Source organism: Pleuronectes platessa, chromosome 5 (genome assembly GCF_947347685.1).
Source record: "Pleuronectes platessa chromosome 5, fPlePla1.1, whole genome shotgun sequence".
NCBI classification, from domain to species: Eukaryota; Metazoa; Chordata; class Actinopteri; order Pleuronectiformes; family Pleuronectidae; genus Pleuronectes; species Pleuronectes platessa.
Genome location: NC_070630.1, coordinates 17,774,606 through 17,796,155, shown reverse-complemented (window position 1 = coordinate 17,796,155; position 21,550 = coordinate 17,774,606). Strand labels below are relative to the sequence as shown.

General features: G+C 39.2%; 2 protein-coding genes across 2 annotated transcripts in view; both read right to left on the bottom strand.

Moving 5' to 3' along the window:
• Positions 1-238: 238 nt before the first annotated feature.
• Positions 239-12,768, bottom strand: LOC128439727 (E3 ISG15--protein ligase Herc6-like). The gene is given in 23 exon segments (XM_053422116.1): positions 239-911; positions 982-1,102; positions 1,532-1,715; positions 2,271-2,341; positions 2,429-2,492; positions 3,757-3,923; positions 4,072-4,212; positions 4,647-4,811; positions 4,963-5,061; positions 5,180-5,299; positions 5,705-5,856; positions 6,096-6,105; positions 7,272-7,368; positions 7,993-8,052; positions 8,173-8,258; positions 8,416-8,471; positions 8,829-8,983; positions 9,132-9,259; positions 9,366-9,457; positions 10,783-11,010; positions 11,358-11,434; positions 11,550-11,706; positions 12,411-12,768. Coding segments are annotated over 23 exon segments (2,886 nt in total). The 5' UTR covers positions 12,631-12,768; the 3' UTR covers positions 239-675.
• Positions 12,769-15,381: 2,613 nt separating this feature from the next.
• The window catches only part of LOC128440754 (probable E3 ubiquitin-protein ligase HERC6), a 12,284-nt gene continuing 6,115 nt past the window's right edge, over positions 15,382-21,550 (bottom strand). The window contains exons 13-23 of the mRNA XM_053423566.1: positions 21,460-21,550; positions 21,068-21,187; positions 20,851-20,949; positions 20,530-20,697; positions 19,746-19,886; positions 19,431-19,597; positions 18,637-18,700; positions 18,479-18,549; positions 17,146-17,329; positions 16,756-16,858; positions 15,382-16,667 (exon numbers count right to left, since the gene is read on the bottom strand). The exon at positions 21,460-21,550 is cut by the window's right edge and continues 61 nt beyond it. Of these exons, the coding sequence (XP_053279541.1) occupies positions 16,432-16,667; positions 16,756-16,858; positions 17,146-17,329; positions 18,479-18,549; positions 18,637-18,700; positions 19,431-19,597; positions 19,746-19,886; positions 20,530-20,697; positions 20,851-20,949; positions 21,068-21,187; positions 21,460-21,550 (1,444 nt within the window). The 3' untranslated portion in view covers positions 15,382-16,431. The remainder of the gene's footprint in view (positions 16,668-16,755; positions 16,859-17,145; positions 17,330-18,478; positions 18,550-18,636; positions 18,701-19,430; positions 19,598-19,745; positions 19,887-20,529; positions 20,698-20,850; positions 20,950-21,067; positions 21,188-21,459) is intronic.

Genomic DNA, 21,550 nt, shown 5'->3' with positions numbered 1-21,550 from the left:
CCATGTGTTTTTAAACGAAGAATCGAATGAGCAATGAAGTAGACTGAGACCTTTCTTTCAGGTTCAGATTCAAACTAGTTTACAGTGTCCAAGTGACGTCAGCACGAGATGAAAATTCATCACATCCTCTTTGGAGAGAAATAGTGAGAACTTTTTTCTAATTTATAAATCAACACAAATACAAAATAAGACACATTTATACAGCTAATGTTGGTTATAAAAGATGTGTGGGCCTGTATCATGCTATAAATGAATACATTAACATTTATTATATGGTTATAATGTTACAAATGACAGAACAATTAAACATTTCCTGATTATATACATGTCATTACTTCACTTTCTTTCTCGTTAGTGTGTTTCTCACTCAGTTTTTCTTTCTTTTCCCTCTTTGTATTTAATTCTCTTTCTCTCTTCTTTTTACCATTTCTTTCTTTATTTCTTTCCCTCTCTTTCTGTCTTTTTTCATTGATAAATTTATATTTGTAACTCATCAAAGCTCTATAATATAGTTAACAGGAAAGATTAAATGATGTGGACAGGGTTTAAATGATAAGTGATAATGATGATGCTACTAAATAAATCCACATTAACGCCCTTCCTAATGATGTTACTATTAATATATAATAATAACAATGTGCAGTGCCTAACGGAAATTAAGACACCATAGTTTCCTCAGGCTCTGGTTTCTTGCTTCTTATAGAAGCCTCCTTTGTAACGAATGGCCTGAAGAAGCCTGGTCTGCATGGTCCTCTCCACCGGGTACCTCTGGTAGTTGGGCAGTGACAACAGATAGTCAGAGATATCGGATTCTGGCAGATTGAGTTCGCTGCTATTGGGCAACATGGTGACTGTCATCGTGATGCTTTTCATACCCTGGAAGGGTACGCGGTCAAACCCTGTGAGGAACACTGGACACAGGGACATTGACGAGATGCTGGTTTAATCGATAAACAATCAAGTTATAGGAACAGCTTAAACACAACCACACTACTTACAAAGGAATTTTTTTTTTGTCCTCCGCACTCAGTTTCTCAAACACCTCCCAGAAGGTGATGATGGTTGGATGTTCTTCATGATACTCTCCTTCATAAACTGTGTTCTGTTTGTAAAAAGAACAATTGAAACCTATACACACAAATACAACAAGGGTTTTCGATTTAAAGGTTTAAAGGTTAGAAACACAAACTCCATAATGTCCATAAAGCCGTCGTTATTTTTTCTGTTATTGTGTGGTAAGGGTGAGATTTTAAAATCGCAGGGAGAAAACCCTGAACCATCTATCAAGATCAGACATATTCATTTTTTGGATTTTCCATCTAGGATTTCTTGTGTTGAGTTGTTTGGTATTAAGCAGTGGACTTACTGTCTTTGAAAAGTTCCTTAAAGTTAAACAATGTAACTCTTACTGAACAACATTGCCCCTCTTCAGCCTTACGTGATGATTAATTCTGTTAGACTCTGTAAAATAGATCCTATGTGTTCTCAAGACTTCTCAAGACTTAATGTTGTCTAATGGTTTTCAACAAACCTGCTTGAACACCTGCCAGTCGTAGTTTTCTTGGCCCACCATCACCGCCTGTAGCTCCTCCGGCTGGAAGAAGTCCACCACATCCATGTCACACACTTTGAAAAACCCTCTCCTGAACTCTCCAAACACGCCCTGCACCGACTTGGTAAAGGCGTAGTTGATAAAGGCATCAACGAACTCTTTCCTTTCAATAGAGAAAAATGAGAACGCACAACTTCAGTTGGCTGTCCACAGAAATTGAACATTGTGTGTGTGGTGGTTTCTTATTTGAACTTTACTGCCCACTGAATTTTTACCTGAACCTTTTTTTTCTTGTTTATTAACAATTTCATTTGAACATTTTATTACAATACAGTCCTGTTTTATTTTAACTTTATCAGAAAGCCCTTAGGTTATGACAAAAGACAGTAGATCATTATATGAAATATCCCACTCATAGTGTAATTGTGAAGTTTCGAATACCCTGTTTTTTGTCCAGTTATATTTATTAATATTGCAGGCAAAAGCCAGATGTTTGTGGGGTTTTTTTCCCAGCAGAAACGCTTGCGGCTAAACTGGTGACAAAGCATGCACCCACTTCATATTTTTAACCTCTAGATGGTAGAAGTATCAAGTTTTTTTTTAACATTGTGAGACTGGATATTGTTGTGTTAGTCAACATCAGACATTGTCAAATATTTAAACGGTCGTGAAGCCAACCCATTGTGAGTGTTGTGTAGATGGTTCTGTATTAACACACTTGTTTGAGCCTCTGACAGGTTTTCCAGCTTCTTTTGGATCAAGCTCAACTTGCTCCCCACCCCAAATCACCTGTAAAGAATCACAGTTACAGTGGAATAGGCCGGAAATAGGTTTAGGCAGCAGAGTATCAGTCTAACTGTGATTATATCAACCTACTTTAAAGGTTATGTTCTTATCTTTGACTTCATCTGGAGTGTAGTCCATCAGGCAACGCCAAGACCTGAAGACACAGGAAACAGGATCATGAGTAAGATCAAGTCTGGACAGTTGTGGTGTCATGGTGTTTAGATCATTATTTTAAGTCTTCTTAGGGTTCCAATTCACAGGATGTCACTTTTGTAGAGTTAAACAATTTTTGCTAAGCTATATTCTTCCAGCATAACAGTGATACAACGGTTTTGGTTCCAGAAGTGAAGGAATTACGGATCATTTAAACCAGTGGTTCTCGACTGGTCTGGCTTCGGGACCCACCATCTCCCCTTAATGACAAGTCGCAAATTGAGGGAAATGTTCAACTTCTCATATTTATTTAATGAAAAGATGGTGCAGTTTGAACATGAGATAGAACAGAATATCACAGTATGCCAACACAAAAAAAAAAAAGTTTAATGATAAACCATAACGACCAGCATGGGGGCGATGCTAGAGAGGGAAGTATTCCCTTTTACACTCAACTAGCTGCATTTTAATTTAAAACCAAAAAGTGCATCTTAAGGTTACAAGGTAATACAACAATTCACATAACAATTCAGTAACTTCCGCTTGTTTAACAGACTCAACAGTGCTTTCATGCACAAACTTGAAATGAAAAAGCCCATCTACTGAGAAGTAGTTTCAAAAAGATCCAAATTATGTAGCTATAGCTGAGAATACTCACTCACTGAATCTATGATAACCAACATAACTGATCATATTCACACTGCTTAACAAATACTGTTAAGGAGTGTGAATCAACGGCACTCCGCTGCATAAAAAAATCCCCTTCAAAAGAAAAGCAAAAGATTTTTTTTCGCCCAGGCAAAGGCCCACAACCCACCAGTTGACAATCACTGCTTTAAACCACTGCATATTATCCCTTTTCAAATACTTCCAGCACATCTACTTGAATTCAACCCCGATATTTATATAGTACTGCAATTTATTGTAGTCTATATCTTGTATGTATGTATATAGTATTTCAAATTCTGTATCGACAATTGATATACAGTATTAACGCTGAGCAGTTTGATCCATTTCCTATGTATCAGTGAGCTCCACCAATCAGAGACGCAGCTATTAGACCTGAGGATTGTGGGTGGTGTAGTACTTCTCCTTGACAATGCGACTAAAATGCGTTTATCTTTAAATGCAGTTGACATGTAACATTATTTCACATTCTCATAGCCTGTGGTGAGTCTACCTTGGACGGTTAAAATATTGTGACTGACAATCAAAATTCTAATTCAAAACAATGTTGCTGTTCAGCTCTGTAAAAAATGTCTTACTCTGCCATGCCAGGTTCGAACTCCTTCATGTCATCCATTGAGGGTTTGACCCCGACCAGCTTCTTGAAGAGAACCAGTGGAAAGGGCAGGTGGACAATGTTGTAGTTGTAAAGAGCCATGCCACACAGAACTCCGAACAGGAAGTAACGCTTCTCCTCCACTTTGGGCTGTTTGGTTCGTAAATAAAAAAGAAAACAAATTCCATGTATGATTTGGTAACATTTGATAACTGTTGACAGAAGACAAATCGTACAAATACCAGCTGAACTGGCTTTGGCCAATACACGATTTTTCACTGAAATAAAATGCTCTTACTCTGGGAGGGAACCAGATCTGAGTCTCGCTCTCGTTGGACATGAACATCTCAGACTTAGGAGCAATGAGCTCATCAAACAGGTGGAGGAAGAGTTCCCTCTGGTTGATGTCCGTCCCCTTTCTTTCATCCACAAACTGCACCTAGGGAGGAGAGCATATTTATGATTGTAAAATTTATGACAATTAATTTCACCTTCAAACGATCCTCTAGTTATTACACCAAATTCTAAAACTTTTGTGAGTCCCAGAGTTTTGAGAACCAGAGCGTATATAAATATGGTCGACGCAACACTTCCTCCCACTATCAAGAAATTAGACCAAAATATCCCAGAATAAGAACGCTACCATTTTGCACACTAGGAGTCTGCACTGTAGCGATCGGGGGATGAGGCTGCTGATTAAAGGCCCCTCAGAACACGCCCTCGACCAATCGCATGTCAGTCTCAGCTGTCAGTAATGACATGCCATCAAATTTGCTGGAGCAGCCCTTTAACTACCCTGGAGTGAACTAACGTCTTTGGGAAAGAAACCGGATTAATTTTCAGAAGAACAAAGCTCTTTGATCGCCTGTTTACCAGAAGCTCCCTTTTGAAGGCGCAGTGGTCGGCCGCAGCCAGATGTCTGAAGGTGTCTTCTACGAGGTGAGTTCGTCTCAGGGTCAGCTGGAAGGGTGTGAGCGGGGCAATGTTTTGGGGATTTCTCAAAGCATCTTCATCCGCGTCAATTATATGGCCCATTTTCTGTAATCACAAAAACCTCCTTTATGAAGAAATCACCACACAGATCTTAAAGCAGTTCTAATAGAAGTACACAGCGTCTCTAAAGTTACAGTTGTACTACACAGTGCTGTTGATACTGATCTTCAGTCAAATGATCTCATCCCTGTTGTACCTTCATTGCAATAGAATGGATGATAAGGACCCTTGCCTTGCAATCCAGAGGCAACAAGAACGGGAAGCGGCAGAAAATGGCAGGTGTGTTTTCATCATCCTTTGAGAAAGTAATGGATCATTTGTTAAGACGTTATTTTAGCAATAAGCACTACAACCGATATTTAAAACTCTCGAGGACACTGCAACATCACATATACTGGACTGTATGATTTTACCTCCAATTTAGAATATATTAACCAGTGACAAATGTCTTCGTCCAGCTGCACACTGTCCCTGATCTCTTCCACGTAAAACTTGCTCAGTGGGACTTTGTAGGAATTTCCAGCTCTGTTGGCCTGCAAACAAATATTATGATGTGTTATAGAAAAAAACATTGAGAGCATCAGATTTCTACCTGGTCAGACGTAGAGTTTTGAGCCAAAGTTCATAGGCTAAGCCAGTGGTTCCCAAATGGTGTGTGTGGCATTGATAGAGAGAGAGAGAGAGAGAGTGAGACAGAGAGAGAGAGAAACAGTATACAGTATATATAATATTTCCCCATCAAATTATGGCTTTATTTTCAAAATCTCCAAAGGTTTTTTTCTTCAAAATGAGCCAATCACTCCTTAGTAGAAAATAGATTTTTAGTCTTAAGACAAAAGACATGATTTAATTTGTTATCCCTAATTCAACACGTATAGCAGATCCTGCACTGAAGCCACTGGTGATGATAATAATGATCATAAAAATATGACACTGACCCTGTAAAGTAGTTTCAGAGCTTTCATCAGGTATCTGATTCCCGGGTTGTGAGTTTTCAAGAGGCAGTTTTTCAGCATGAAGGCGAGGGCGTTTTTGAAGACCATGATGTGCTTCATCAGGATGGAGGGTGACACCGAAGACCACCAGCCTCCTGCCGAACAAAAATAACACGGTTAACTCACAATGTATGGCTTCCACAGCAGAGACTGTGTTGTATTGTTGATTATTTGTGTACAGTTTTATATTGTGCCCTTCCACATGTGGTTTGTGTTTAGCGCAGGAACATTATTTATGATATCATGAGGTCACCGTGAGCTTTGGCCACTGAAATCGAATCAGTTCATCTTTGAGTCCAAGTCAACGTTAGCAAGAAAACGTGAAGGATATTACCAAAGGCGTTCTTGAGATATCGTGTGAAAATCAATTGTAGTAAAAAAATTAACTAAACATGGTTGACAAACTATTTTCTATTTAGATAGTAAGCATTTTAAGTCTATCAAGAGATTTTTATGACTTGTTTTCACATACACCAAATGTTTAAGACTTGAGCTGCTTTATGGTGGGAACTGTTTATGACGTGAATACAGTGAGACCTTTTGCGACTTAATTACCCATCAAAGGAAGGAGTGTATGTCTTCTTATCACCTAAAGGCCAATGTATACGGACGGACGGACGGATCGGACGGACACTTTTTAATTTATAGTTCTCCGTTGCTGAAAACAATTGGGCGCCAGAACAGTAGGTGGCGCAACGGAAGACGAGCTTAGAGAAGCCTACCTCATGAGTTCCCAGAAGAAGTCCAGGTTCATTATTTACCTGCTCCCGGCTTTTCACACACACAGTCTACGATGGCAACTCAATAAAATAAAGTGACACCCAGCGGGTCATAATGCTTATGTTATCGTTACTTAGCGCAGCGGTTCTCCGGTCTTGTTTCCGAACTGCGTTGCTAATTCTTGAAGCTACACGGAGGCAGCTAGCTTCCCCCCAGCTTCCACACACACAGTCAGAAGGGACTCCCGATACTAACTACTACCAAGTATTTGCTTCTAACCTGTCGGTGTTTGAGAAACAGTGTCATGATAGCCGTGGAATTAATGTCGTGACAGCATGATTTTTCACAGTTACCACCGCAGTTAGCATGGTGGATCTCCGCCATGCCGACGTGTAGTTAGAAAAATCAGAGCTGCACTAAAAGCTCTCCGTGGAGCCCGGAGAGGGCGTTCCAAGGCAAAGAAGGCGGTCCTATCTGTCTGTGTCCGTCATAACGGAGAAGCATAAATTGGCCTTAAGGAAACACATGTGAATCAGCTGCTAATGTTTAGATTCCTCTCCTTCCCCAACCATGGAACCTGTCTGGATTGGTTCAGAGGGACAGCCCTCAGTCCTCATATATAAGATCTGCGTTTTTGACCGTTCTGCATCCTCACTCTGACACCCTTGTGGTTTCCCTGTGTGGATCCTTTCTGCAGAAAGCCCCTTATTAAATACACGTAGATAACTTTGTTGTTTCCAGCCTCTTGTATCTACAGATTTTCGTCACACAATCAAAGGAATTTCTTAACTGCTTGTTTGATCCATGGTATTTCCAACAGCTGGTCAAAAGCTCGGCTCGCAGCTTCCAGGTCGACGGTTAAAGCACCAGCTTCTAATGAAGACCCCCTGATAACACAGGCAAAGACTTAAAGTTTAGAACTGATTTATTATATTTCTACATTTTCACTTAACTATTAATATAATTTGTTCAGTGTCGTGCAATATTTATTTTATTAAATGAATACAAACACACTATTTTATATTAGTGTTAGTATATTATTTTATAATCTATAATATTTACAACATAATGTTTTTATTTCTGTGTCAAGCAAATGCATTTGGCCCAATCCTTCTGATAATTTCATGAGTCACAAATTATTTCATGGATAATATTACTTCTATTATTATATATAAACATCCTGTGCAATATTACATTTCCTATTTCCAATATGACTTCTTTTTTAGTTTAGTTTTTACATATATTTTACAATCATGTACGAGAATAAAGAATATATTGCATTTTGATATATCCAGGTGGTAGTCTTCTTACATTTACGCTACATATTTTAAAATTATATACTAATATACTCATATTTTTGACTTATTTCTTTATACTTTATGTTTTGATTCTTTGCTATTGTAACTTTGGATTTATATCTCGAACAAGAATTTCCTTTGGGACAAATGCAATTCTATCTTGTCTTATCTGAAAACATCACAGAAATCATCAGCCTATAAAAAAAAACTTACTTGTCTTTTGTGAAACTTGCAACAAGACTTGAATTTGTCGAAAATATTGACGATATTTCTCTGTCGCACAAAAAGAGAAAAGTATTGGAAGAGCCCTTAAACATCAGTCATTATTATAAGGCTAATATTTGATTTTTTAAAACATTAGCGTTAGCATATTAATATATTTAATAAAACTACCTCTTTGCCTCTGCATTGCCGTGTCTCATTGACAGCCATGTTTGCAGCTTCCTCTCATTGAGTCGTCCAGTTATCTGCCCATGACTCTTGAAAGAAAGAAGACATACATTGTCAGGCAGCTGGTTTAATAAACATGATAAAATACTTTAATCCTGAAATGAAACTCTACAACTTTTTATGCACAGAATATGAAAACAGTATTAATGTAGAAGTAAAATTTGTATTTTTATTAATTTTATTTACCTGCGCATGTGAAGAGAAAGTAAAGTTTGTGTTCCACCCGGCTGATATTTTCAAGTCTGTTTAAAGAAGTAAAACACAATATTAAAAAATAATAAATTATAATATTAATAATGAATTATGATATATTTATGTCACATATATCTGCTAAACTTTCAAATCGTAACGTGACAGAATTTTGCAGAAAATGTGTTGCTTTTTAAATCAAAATCTTTTAACTCAATATTTTACTTTAATTAAACTCTGTTTGATAGCCATGTTACTAATACAGAGGAAATGAGGAAGTTTACATGAAGTGGAGGGGATAAGATCACTCCCCACCACCCTTACACACACACACACATACACACACACACACACACACACACATACATACATACATACATACATACAAACATACATACATACATACATACCAGTGGGTATGGTTGCTGCACTGTCAGTGGTCCATGGAAGTTGAACTAGAGTGGGACTCAGATTGTTCTCTGCTCGTCCAGTCCCAATTTGACCTTTGACCCCATTGCCAAAAGCCCAGAGCTGACCAGACTCGCCCAACACCAGAGTGTGACTCCTGGGAAAGAAACCACTGATATCATAAGCATTCTACAGAGTAATGGTAGATGATTAGTTATATATACTGACTCTAATCATACTCTAATCATATGTTATCCCTAAGGATATGTAAACGTGAAAATGCAGTTTCAGTGTGTCCTTTTTACCGGCCACATTCGATCTGTGAGGCCAGTCCGTCCAGACCATCGACCAGTCTGGGTCTCACTTCATTGGCAGAGGAGCTGTGACCCAGCTGACCGTGGGTTCCTTCTCCAAAAGTGTAAACTTTACCATCCTAGAAATGAAAGCATTGTATTGTTAGAAAAAGAGATAACCACTCATTGGGTCGGTAAATAAAGACATCGGGATGAGAGGCAGACTGAGATCAGTGAAGTTTGTACCTTTGTTAACACAGCGGAGTGAGCTTCTCCACAGCTCATGAAGGAGACACCCAGAGGTCTGAGCGCAGGTACCATACAGATGTTAAACCTGCCTGTTAGTCGTGGAAAGTAATGGGCATGAAAAGGACAAGATTTATATTTTTAATTTATTACTGTTGTGGAAAAATAACTAAGTGTGGTTGAAACCTATTTAGTAGTTGAAAAGTAAGTTTTGAAGACTTGTCTAAATGCTTTTATGACCTGACCTGTTTATGAGTCTGAACTGGCTCACACAAACAGCCTTAGTTCTCATATATATGATCCTTGCATTTGACACAGAGATCCCTGAGACTCTCTGTGTTGATCCTTTCTGCATAAAGCCCCTATTCAAATACACAAAGACAAATTTGGTTCCAGCCTCTTGTATTTTCAGAGTTACTTTAAATACCTTTTTCATAGCCTCCCCAAGATGAAGAAGTTTTAGAACACTTTTTACAGCACTATTCTCAAAAGATCTAGTGTGAGATCTTTGACCTTATTTTAATCAATTGATCTTTGATTCCAAGTGACAACTGGTCAAAATTTCCATCAAGAGGTCAAAATCATGTTTTGTGAGGCCACTGTGACCTAAATCCTATCAGATTAGGGTTGCAAAAATCCGGGAATATTCAAAGTTGGAAACTTTCCATGGGAATTAACGGGAATATATATATATTAATTTATACTAACTGTATTTACCTTGTCATATACAGACATAAATATAAACATTTTGTTTTGTCAAAGGCGGATTTTAGTCCTGAGGTAACTTTGGGCACTTGACTATATGCTTCTGCATCTTTGTGTCATTCTTAACATAGTTCTTTGCACAGTATTTGCAAATGTACACAGCCTTTCCTTCTACATTGGCTGGGGTGAAATGTCTCCATACATGAGATGGTGCACGTGGAATTGTTCTGTAGAATAAGATGAGAAAAAAGCTTGTAAAAAAACACCAATGCAATACCAGAGATATAAATAGTTGACCCAACAATTGGAATCGTCTTTAAAAATATTTTACAATTGATGGATAAATGAATAGAAATACGTTAGACGGAAAGTTTCTGGAAATTTACGGAAAATGTTCCGCCCCTTTGCAACCCTATATCAGATCATATTTGAGTCCTGGGGAAGGTTTTTTACCAAATTTGAAAAAATTCCCTCATGACATTCTTAAGATATCTTGTTCATAATAATGGGACCAACGGACGTGTGGATGGATGAGTGGACAAACCAAAAACATTATGCCTCCAGAGACTGGCTGTTGCTGGCGCAGAGGCATAAAACTTGTCTACATTGTCTGCAGGACGTAAGTGTATATGTTGACATGTGTGACATTTTCCAATATTATGGACCATCTGCTGCGTGAGTGTGTGACTGAGTTAAGGTAAATGATTTGTACCCTTCTCATCCACCCTGTTGAGCCCCAGCTGGCCAGATTTATTGGCTCCACAGCAGTACACCAGGCCTGCGAGTGTGAGGAACAGGGTGTGGCTCGCTCCGGCTGCTATCTGGGTCACAGGTACGCCGGACAGAGCGACCACACGGAATGGCATGTGCTGCAGGGCCACCTCCTTCCCCAGACCCAGCTGACCGTGAGTGTTCGATCCCCAGGAGAAGACGTCTCCTCCTGAGAAGTGGAAAAGAGTGCAAAAATCAAACAGTTTTCCCCTTACTTGAATGTCTGCACACTTCCTCAGCAGTGAGGAAAATAAAAATAATTTGCTTTGTTATTGTGCATGTGTGTGTCGAACAAGAAAGTTTTAATGGTTTACTGAACTGCTATTGTTTATTCATACGCTGCATGTCACCTCTTTTTCAGAGGTCTTTTAACCAACCAACAAAATCTCGATATTGTTAAAAAAAGTAATTTATTTATTTAAATGATCTGGCCCAAAGCGGTAGAATGAATTATAAAAAGCTGTGATACTGTAGTTGGAAAACACAAAAAGGTCATCAGTGTGTTTAGTTTCTTACCTTTAGTCAATGCCAGCGAATGGACGTTTCCACAGGCAACATGAATCACTGGTACCCGCATTGGTATGTGCACCTGACTGCAATAAAATGAGACAATTGTAAACTGATAACAGCTTTGCTTTCATTCCCCACGATCTACTGGCTTTAGTGGTAGTATGCATAATGATTAATATATCACAGAGACTATATTGCCTTGGTCTGATGTGGGTTTGCTTTAGATCCAACAACATCCCCAGCTTTGCATTCTCTGCAGCCCCCCAGGAGAACACGTCTCCAGACGCACACACAGCCAGACAGTGGTCCTGACCACATGCCATCGTCACCACGTCACCAAGCCCCTCCACACGACCTGACACAGGACGCAGACAAGAGAAAAAACACCCACGCTAGAAAGTAAACTTTGGAATAGCAATACTTGTGTTAACACATTCATTTCAGTCTGATGTCACAGTGACCTTGACCTTTGACCTCCAAATTCTAATCAGCCTAGAGTACATGTGAATGTTTGTGCTAAATGTAATTTTCTACATGTGTCTCTGATAAGTCATGTTCACAAGAACAGTAGGTCAACTTGACCTTTGACCAATAGCTAATCAGTTCATCCTTGAAACTAAATGTTTAAATAAAATTTGAAGAAATTCCCTCAAGAAGTTCTTGAGATGTCATGTTGACAAGAATGGGACAAACAGACCTGCAGACAGAAGGACAACCCAAAAACATAATGCCACCAACCAGTGGCTGTTGCTGGTCATGGGATACTGAACAATTTTAAGGTAATTATACTAAAGTATTTTCTTGTATATTACATCTAATGAATTAACCCCTTAAACATCACTGAATTAACCAGTGCCCACCAATACCCTGTAGTTCATCAGCCTAAAATAGACAAAATATCCAAACCGTGAAAGCCACATTGTGCTGAGTGTCCGAATTTCCCACATGAACATGAACGCAACACAAAACTTAGGTTAAGTTTCGTTTTTTGGACTGAAGAGATCGAAACGAAAGTGATTTTTGTTGTTATTATTATTATTACGGTTATTGTTATTTTACCTGGTTTCCTTCCATCTTCGGGTGTCTTTCGTCCCAGTTGTCCCCTTGAGTTGTGTCCACATGAGAAAACGCCTCCATCCCCTGAGAGGAATAAAGTGAACTGGTCCCCACAGCAGATGGAGCTAATGTCCCGGGGGAAGGTCCAGGACACCGGGCTGAGGGCCGTCTGTGGCTCGTACTGTCCACTGGAGCTGTCCCCCCAACAGTACAGCTGCGCCATGTCTGCAGCTGAAGCTCTGAAGTGAAGCTCTGAAGTGAAACTCTGAGGTGAAGTGTTGACTCTGGGCTGTTCTGCCCTGATGAGGCAAATAGGTATCCACTCATGCTGCCTTCGCGTGTCATCGGACTTGTCACGATCAAACTCGCAAATATTCTCCTAAATCACTAATTTTGCCAGTGCAGCATATTGTATCTTTTTTTTTCTAAACCTTAAATTTCAAACATGCTTCTTTTTGTTTTTCGCTGGGTAAAATTTGTCATTTAAATTATCCCAACAGGGAAACCAAGGTGGGAAGTGGCCTTATTTACGAGCATAGAAGGAAACAGGGAAGGCGGCATTAGAGCAGCGAAACTTAACTTGAAACTCTGTAAGGTGTGAATGAAGTGTTAGTCACTTTTATAATATTATATAATATATTATTATATAATAAGGGAGCAATAGATTGGATTGTGTGTTTCAATTGATTCAATGAAATAGTTTCTACATAATATTTTAAAAACAATTAAATGGTAAATTGTCTGTATTTTCCAGTCTTGGTGGACACACACACCCCCATCCATATCAACAGGACGGAGGTTGAGCGTGTCACCAGCTTCAAGTTCCTGGGTGTCCACATCTCTGAGGACCTCTCTTGGACCCTCAACATCTCAACCCTGGTCAAGAAATCACACCAGCGACTCTTCTTCCTGAGGAGACTTTAGAAGGCCCATCTGTCTCCTCAGATTCTGGTGAATTTCTACCGCTGCACCATCGAGAGCATCCTCACTAACTGCACCTCAGTGTGGTATGGCAGCTGCTCTGTTGCGGACCGGAAATCACTGCAGAGGGTGGTGAAAACTGCCCAACGCATCACCGGCTCCTCACTCCCCACCATTGCAGCTGTCCAGAGCAAGAGATGTCTGCGGAGAGCGCGCAGCATTGTCAAGGACAGCTCACACCCGCTCACACCCCAGCTACAGACTGTTTGCCCTCCTCCTCTCCGCTACAGGGTCCTACGTTCCCGGACCAGCAGGTTCAGGAACAGCTTCAACCCTGCTGAACTTTGCACCACAGTGATAGCAGCAGCCGCCCCTCATTTTTATATATTTATCTTGCACATAGTTCTTATATCATGCAATACCTGTTAATACTGCACTATTCCATATATATTTCTTATTGCTCATAGTTCTTATATCATACAATACCTGTTAATACTGTACTATTCCATATATATTTCTTACTGTACATATCTAATTTATTTACATGCCACTCTAAATACGCACAATACTCTGCCCTTTTACTGCCTTTTTTTGCACTTCTGGTTAGATGCTAAACTGCATTTTGTTGTATAAGTAATGTACTGTACAATGACAATAAAGTTGAATCTAATCTAAAAATCTAGGTGGCGCTATGAATCTGCACTAATATATGAATATATGGAGCTGTTCAGGTCAGGATTGTGATCATAGGTCAGTAGGAAATATTGGCACATGGAGCTCAGGCTTGGACCCTGATCATGAGACAGAAGTTTGATGGTGATAGGACAATGCTCAGTGGAGTTATAACATCGTCTCATTTGGCGAAGGATGTACCTTCCCCGCACCTCAATGTCAACACGGTTTGAGGAAATGTCACAATTCTGACCATGGTCCTATGACTTGTCTCTGCTCATTCGAGCTGTATATTGTAAATCAGCCAGGAGCAGTGCATCAGAGTATAGAAATGTCATCTTCTGTAGCCAGCAGGTGGTGCTGTAATGATGAGTCAATATTAACACATGGATCTGATCATTGGACTGTCAATGTGTGAATGAGGTTTGAGGCTGATCGAACAATGCACTAAGGAGTTATAATAAATCCCTATTTTTTGTCGAATCATCAAAATTCTACGGTACGCCACGGTCACACCGAGGTAATTTATACCTCCATCTTGTTGAGATGACCCTCATCTCAATATGAAGTTAATCTGGTGAGGTGATATAATAAAGAGTCAAGTGCTCATTTTAGTTGAATGATGAAGTTGCAGCTTCTCGTTCAGAGTTATTCTGTATGTGTTTTCAGGTTGTCCCTCCCAGGCTCGTGAATATGGTTTTTAGTTACACCATGATTGAATATCTACATACTTTGTATAAACGTTAAACTTGGACTAAAAATGAGCTGATAAATTTGGTGTTTGAGGGTCAAAAGTCACTGTCACCTTGTGAAATACTTTTTGGTCTTGTGCATTCAGCAGAACATCTTCAGGGAATTTATTCAAATTCAGTAGAAAGGTTCGGTTGTACTCAAGAATGAACTGATTCAAATTTGGTGCTGAAAGGTCACAGTTTCCTCCTGTTCTTGTAAACATGATACATCGGACACGCCAGTAGATCCTTTCATTAGGTGCATTAGAATTGGACTTGATCTGACTGTCTGACGTGATCTGCCGGCAGCTGCAGGGGTAAAGTAAAAAAAACACAGACGTCACATTCTACTTCTCGTAGAGTCAGTGAGACGAGATCAACAGCATTTGCTTTTTCCGTTGCAGATTACACAGATGTTTGGAAAACCCTGTGTTTTAAACGAGAAAGGAATGAACAATGAAGTTGACTGAGACCTTTCTTTCAGGTTCAGATTTAAACTGTAGTTTACAGTGTCCAAGTGACGTCAGCACGAGATGAAAATTCATCATGTCCATTTTTGAGAGAAATAGTGAGAGCCTTCTTATTCTTTATAAATCAGCATACAACAATTAAAATAATAACTACAATATTGTAATAACCAACATCAGCTGTGAAAATGAGTGTCTTATTTTATAACTTATAATTTTTTAGTTTTCATCAACAAAACAATATAGATTTTCAGACAGATACTTTCTTTGTCCATTGTTCAACTGTATATGGTATTGGTATACATGATATTCAGGTACAGTGTGCAACGCATAGAAAGAGCAACAAACATCAAATAGTGCTCACTCCACAAGAAAAAGAGGGGTGATATGAATAAACGATTGATTACACACATAAATAATTAAATAAAATTATTTTAAAAAACAAGGTTAAAGAGATAATAATTGTCCACTCCAAAAGATTGTATTTTGATGTGTGGGCCTGTATCATGCTCTAAAATAATACATAAACATTTATTATTTGGTTATAATGTAACAAATTATAGATTAATTAACCATTTCCTGATATATACATGTCATTACTGCACTTTCATTCTTGTTTCTGTGTTTTTCGCTCAGTTTTTCTCTCTCTCTTTGTATTTATTTCTCTTTCTCTTCTTTTTACCATTTCTTTCTCTATTTCTTTCCCCCTCTTTCTGTCTCTCTATTTTGCTGCCTACTTCTTTCTCTCTTTTTTCATTGATAAATTTATATTTGTAACTCATCAAAGCTCTATAATATAGTTAACAGGAAAGATTAAATGATGTGGACAGGGTTTATATGATAAGTGATAATAATGATGCTACTAAATAAATCCACATTAACGCCCTTCCTAATGATGTTACTATTAATATATAATAATAACAATGTGCAGTGCCTACTTCTTTCTCTCTGTCTCTTTTTGTTTCCCTCCCGACATTTATATATTTATATATATATATATATATATATATATATTTGTAAGCTCTATAATATAGTTAACATGTGCAAGTGCCATCAACCATCACCAAGAGAACTAGAAAAAAGAAAATAATGCAGATAGGGTTTTAATGATAAGTGATAATAATGATGCTTCTAAATTAATCCACATTAACTCCCTTTCCTAATGATGTGACTATTAATATATAATAATAACAATGTGCAGTGACTAACGGAAAGTAAGACACCATAGTTTCTTCAGGCTCTGGTTTCTTCCTTCTTATAGAAGCCTCCTTTGTAACGAATGGCCTGAAGAAGCCTGGTCTGCATGGTCCTCTCCACCGGGTACCTCTGGTAGTTGGGCAGTGACAACAGATGGTGACAGGTGAGGGATTCTGGCAGATGGATTTCGCTGCTGTTGGGTAAGACGGTGACTGTCATCGTGATGCTTTTCATACCCTGGAAGGGTACGCGGTCACAGCCTGTGAGGAACACTGGACACAGGGACATTGACGAGATGCTGGTTTAATCGATAAATCAATCAAGTTATAGGAACAGCTTAAACACAACCACACTACTTACAAAGGAATTTTTTCTTGTCCTCCGCAGTCAGTTTCTCAAACACCTCCCAGAAGGTGATGATAGTTGGATGTTCTTCATGATACTCTCCTTCATAAACTGTGTTCTGTTTGTAAAAACAACAATTGAAACCTATACACACAAATACAACAAGGGTTTTCGATTTAAAGGTTAGAAACACGAACTCCATAATGTCCATAAACCCGTCGTTATTTTTTCTGTTATTGTGTGGTAAGGTTGAGATTTTAAAAAAGCAGGGCGAAACTCTTACTGAACAACATTGCCCCTCTTCAGCCTTACGTGGTGATTAATTCTGTTAGAATCTCTAAAATACATCCTATGTGTTCTCAAGACTTCTCAAGACTTAATGTTGTCTAATGGTTTTCAACAAACCTGCTTGAACACCTGCCAGTCGTAGTTTTCTTGGCCCACCATCACCGCCTGCAGCTCCTCCGGCTGGAAGAAGTCCACCACATCCATGTCACACACTTTGAAAAACCCTCTCTTGAGCTCTCCAAACACGCCCTGCACCGACTTGGTAAAGGCGTAGTTGATAAAGGCATCAACGAACTCTTTCCTTTCAATAGAGAGAAATGAGAAAGCACAACTTCAGTTGGATGTCCACAGAAATGTAATATTCTGTGTGTGGTGGTTTCTTATTTGAACTTTACTGTCCACTGAATTTTGACTTGAGCCTTTTTTTTTCTTGTTTTATAACCATTTCATTTGATTATTCTATTACGATACAGTCCTGTTTTATTTTTACTTTCATCAGAAAGTCCTTAGGTTATAACAAAAGACAGTAGATCATTATAGGAAATATCCCACTCATAGTGTCATTCTGAAGTGCTTAATACCCAGTTTTTTGTCAACTTACATTTACATTGCAGGCAAAAGCCAGAAACGCGGCTTAACTGGTCACAAAGCGTGCACCCACTTCTTATGTTTAACCTCTAGTTGGAAGCAATAGCAATTTTTTATGAACATTGTGAGGCTGGATATTGTTGTGTTAAAGCTGGCGCATGCCTCTGCGTTTTCAGAGACACGCCCCTTACATGCCTCTTGTGTAACTATACGACAAAGCTACACAAGCCTCAAGCATCCCGCAAGGCTGTGATTGGTCTGCTAACTACATCCTTTCTGGAGTCACTTTTTCGGTTTCATGCCCCAAAATACCGGCAGAAACCAATGAAGATTTAGAAGATCGAATATGGACCAAAAAGAAGAGCGTTTGGCAGAAGAGATCCAAAAGTATGACCACTTGTATAACCTGTCATTGACGGAATACAGATGGCCTGCAATTCCTGGAAGGAGATCTCGACTAACGTTGGTTTGCAGGTCGACGAGTGTACGAAGCTATGGAGGAAGATCAGGGACAAATTTGTCCGCCAGAAAAAGGCTTTGAGGAGCAGCAATGTCAATGTAAATAAACAGTCGACGACGACTGCCACACACAAAGAAGGCATCTCTAAGGTCTTCTTCAACAAAAAACGTTACTCCACCTAGTGTTCTGGCGGTGAATTGCATTACAACACGCGCAAGCCTTGGAGAACCGTAAATTAAAACGAGTCCATCGACACAACTGCGTGAAAAGCCGCAGCTTTAGTTGCAGAACCATGCTTAAGTAAACATCAAACCTTGTCCTCAAAAATAATCCTTTAAATATTTAACAGTCGTGAAGCTATCCCATCGTGAGTGTTGTGTAGATGGTTCTGTATTAACACACTTGTTTGAGCCTGTGACAGGTTTTCCAGCTTCTTTCGGATCAAGCTCAACGTGCTCCCCACCCCAGGTCACCTGTAAAGAATGACAGTTACAGTGGAATAAAGCAGAAATAGGTTTAGGCAGCAGAGTATCAGTCTAACTGTGATTATCTCAACCTACTTTAAAGGTTATGTACGTATCTTCGACTTCAGCTGGAGTGTAGTCCATCAGGCAACGCCAAGACCTGAAGACACAGGAAACAGGATCATGAGTAAGATCAAGTCTGGACAGTTGTGGTGTCATGGTGTTTAAATCATTATTTTAAGTCAACTTAGGGTTCCAATTTACAAGATGTCACTTTTGTAGAGTTAAACAAATTTTACTGAGCTACATTCTTCCAGTATAACAGTGATACAACGGTTTTGGTTCCGGAAGTAAAGGTCCCATTTCTGTTTTAAGCCAGGCCGTACAGCTAAGAGATCAATTATGATCATAAAACATTTGATTTAGAGCAAATAAAATATGGGAAAACTGAAGAAAGGGCAAAGTACATGATTATTTTAAGAGTGAAGGAATTTCAGAAACTTTAAACCACTGCATATTATCCCTTGTCAAAGACTTCCAGCACCTCTTCTTGAATTCAACCCTGATATTTATATAGTGTTGCAATTTATTGTAGTTTATATCTTGTATGTATGTATATAGTATTTCAAATAGTGTATCGTACATTGATGTACAGTATTAACGCTGAGCAGTTTGATCCATTTCCTATGTATCATTGAGGGTAGTGTAATACTTCTCCTTGACAATGCGACTAAAACACGTTTATCTTTAAATGCAGTTGATATGTAAGATTATTTCACAATCTCATAGTCTGTGGTGAGTCTACCTTGGACGGTTAAAATATTGTGACTGACAATCAAAATTCAGGCTCAAAACAATGTTGCTGTTGAGCTCTATAAAAAATGTCTTACTCTGCCATGCCAGGTTCGAACTCCTTCATGTCATCCATTGAGGGTTTGACCCCGACCAGCTTCTTGAAGAGAACCAGTGGGAAGGGCAGGTGGACAATGTTGTAGTTGTAAAGAGCCATGCCACACAGAACTCCGAACAGGAAGTAACGCTTCTCCTCCACTTTGGGCTGTTTGGTTCGTAAATTAAAAAGAAAACAAATTCCATGTATGATTTGGTAACATTTGATAACTGTTTACAGAAGACAAATTGTACAAATACCAGCTGAACTGGCTTTGGCCAATACACGATTTTTCACTGAAATAAAATAATCTTACTCTGGGAGGGAACCAAATCTGAGTCTTGCTCTCGTTGTACATGAACATCTCAGACTCAGGAGCGATGAGCTCATCAAACAGGTGGAGGAAGAGGTCCCTCTTGTTGACGTTCATCACCTTTCTCTCATCCACAAACTGCACCTAGGGAGGAGAGCATATTTAAATGACCCACAGAACACAAACCAAATCAGCTCTAATGACAAATATCCAAGCATGACTTATAACTCATGGTATTGTGAAGAGACTTCAAAATGAAAGCTCCAAATTTATGACAATTAATTCCAGCACTTCACCTTCAAACAATCCTCTAGTTATTACACCAAATTCTAAAACTTTTGTGAGTCCCTCAGGTCAGGAGAGTATCTAAAGATGGTCGACGCGACACTTACCCCCACTATCCAGAAATGAAACCCAAATATCCCAGCATAAGAACGCTACCATTTTGCACACTAGGAGTCTGCACTGTAGTGATCGGGGGAGGAGGCCACTGTATAAAGGTCCCTCGGAACACGACCTCGACCAATCACATGTCAGTCTCAGCTGTCAATAATGACATGCCACCAAATTCTTATACAATCAAAAAATTTAAATGTATTGGATCAGTGTGATGAAAACTACCTAATCTTACACAAACCCATTGATACATTTTAAGTTTGGTCTATGTCCCATCCACTAACATGGAGAAGGCAGGCTTAAGACCTGTACTGCAGACAGCCACCAGGTGGTGATTTAAACGCTTTTGAATCACTTTTAGAAGAACAAAGCTCTTTGATCGCCTGTTTACCAGAAGCTCTCTTTTGAAGGCGCAGTGGTCGGCCGCAGCCAGATGTCTGAAGGTGTCTTCTACGAGGTGAGTTCGTCTCAGGGTCAGCTGGAAGGGTGTGAGCGGGGCAATGTTTTGGGGATTTCTCAAAGCGTCTTCAACCCCGCCGTCAATTATATGGCCCACTCTCTGTAAGCACATAAACCTCCTTTATGAAGAAATCACCAAAAAGATTTTAAAGCAGTTTTAATAGAATTACACAGCGTCTCTAAAGTTACAGTTGTACGACACACAGTGCTGTTGATACTGATCTTCAGTCAAATGATCTCATCCCTGTTGTACCTTCATTGCAATCGAATGGAGGACGAAGACCCTTGCCTTGCAATCCAGAGGCAACAAGAACGGGAAGCGGCAGAAAATGGCAGGTGTGTTTTCATCATCCTTCGAGAAAGTAATGGATCATTTGTTAAGACGTTATTTTAGCAATAAGCACTACAACCGAAATGTAAAACTCTTGAGGACAATGCAACATCACATATACTGGACTGTATGATTTTACCTCCAATTTACAAAATGCAAACCACAGACAAATGTCTTCCTCCAGCTGCACACTGTCCCTGATTTCCTCCACGTAAAACATGCTCAGTGGGACTTTGTAGGAGTTTCCACTTCTGTTGGCCTGCAAACAAATATTATAGATAGAGAGAGAGAGAGAGAGAGAGAGAGAGAGAGAGAGAGAGAGAGAGAGAGAGAGAGAGAGAGAGAGAACTTATGATATATTATATATATTATATTTCCCCATCAAATTATGGCTTTATTTTCATAATCTCAGAAGGTTTTTTCCTTCAATATGACCCAATCACTCCATCGTAGAAAATAGATTTTTAGTGTTAAGATAAAAGACATGATTTAGGGTGATGATAATAATGATCATAAAAATATGACACTGACCCTGTAAAGTAGTTTCAGAGCTTTCATCAGGTATCTGATTCCCGGGTTGTGAGTTTTCAAGAGGCGGTTTTTCAGCATGAAGGCGAGGGCG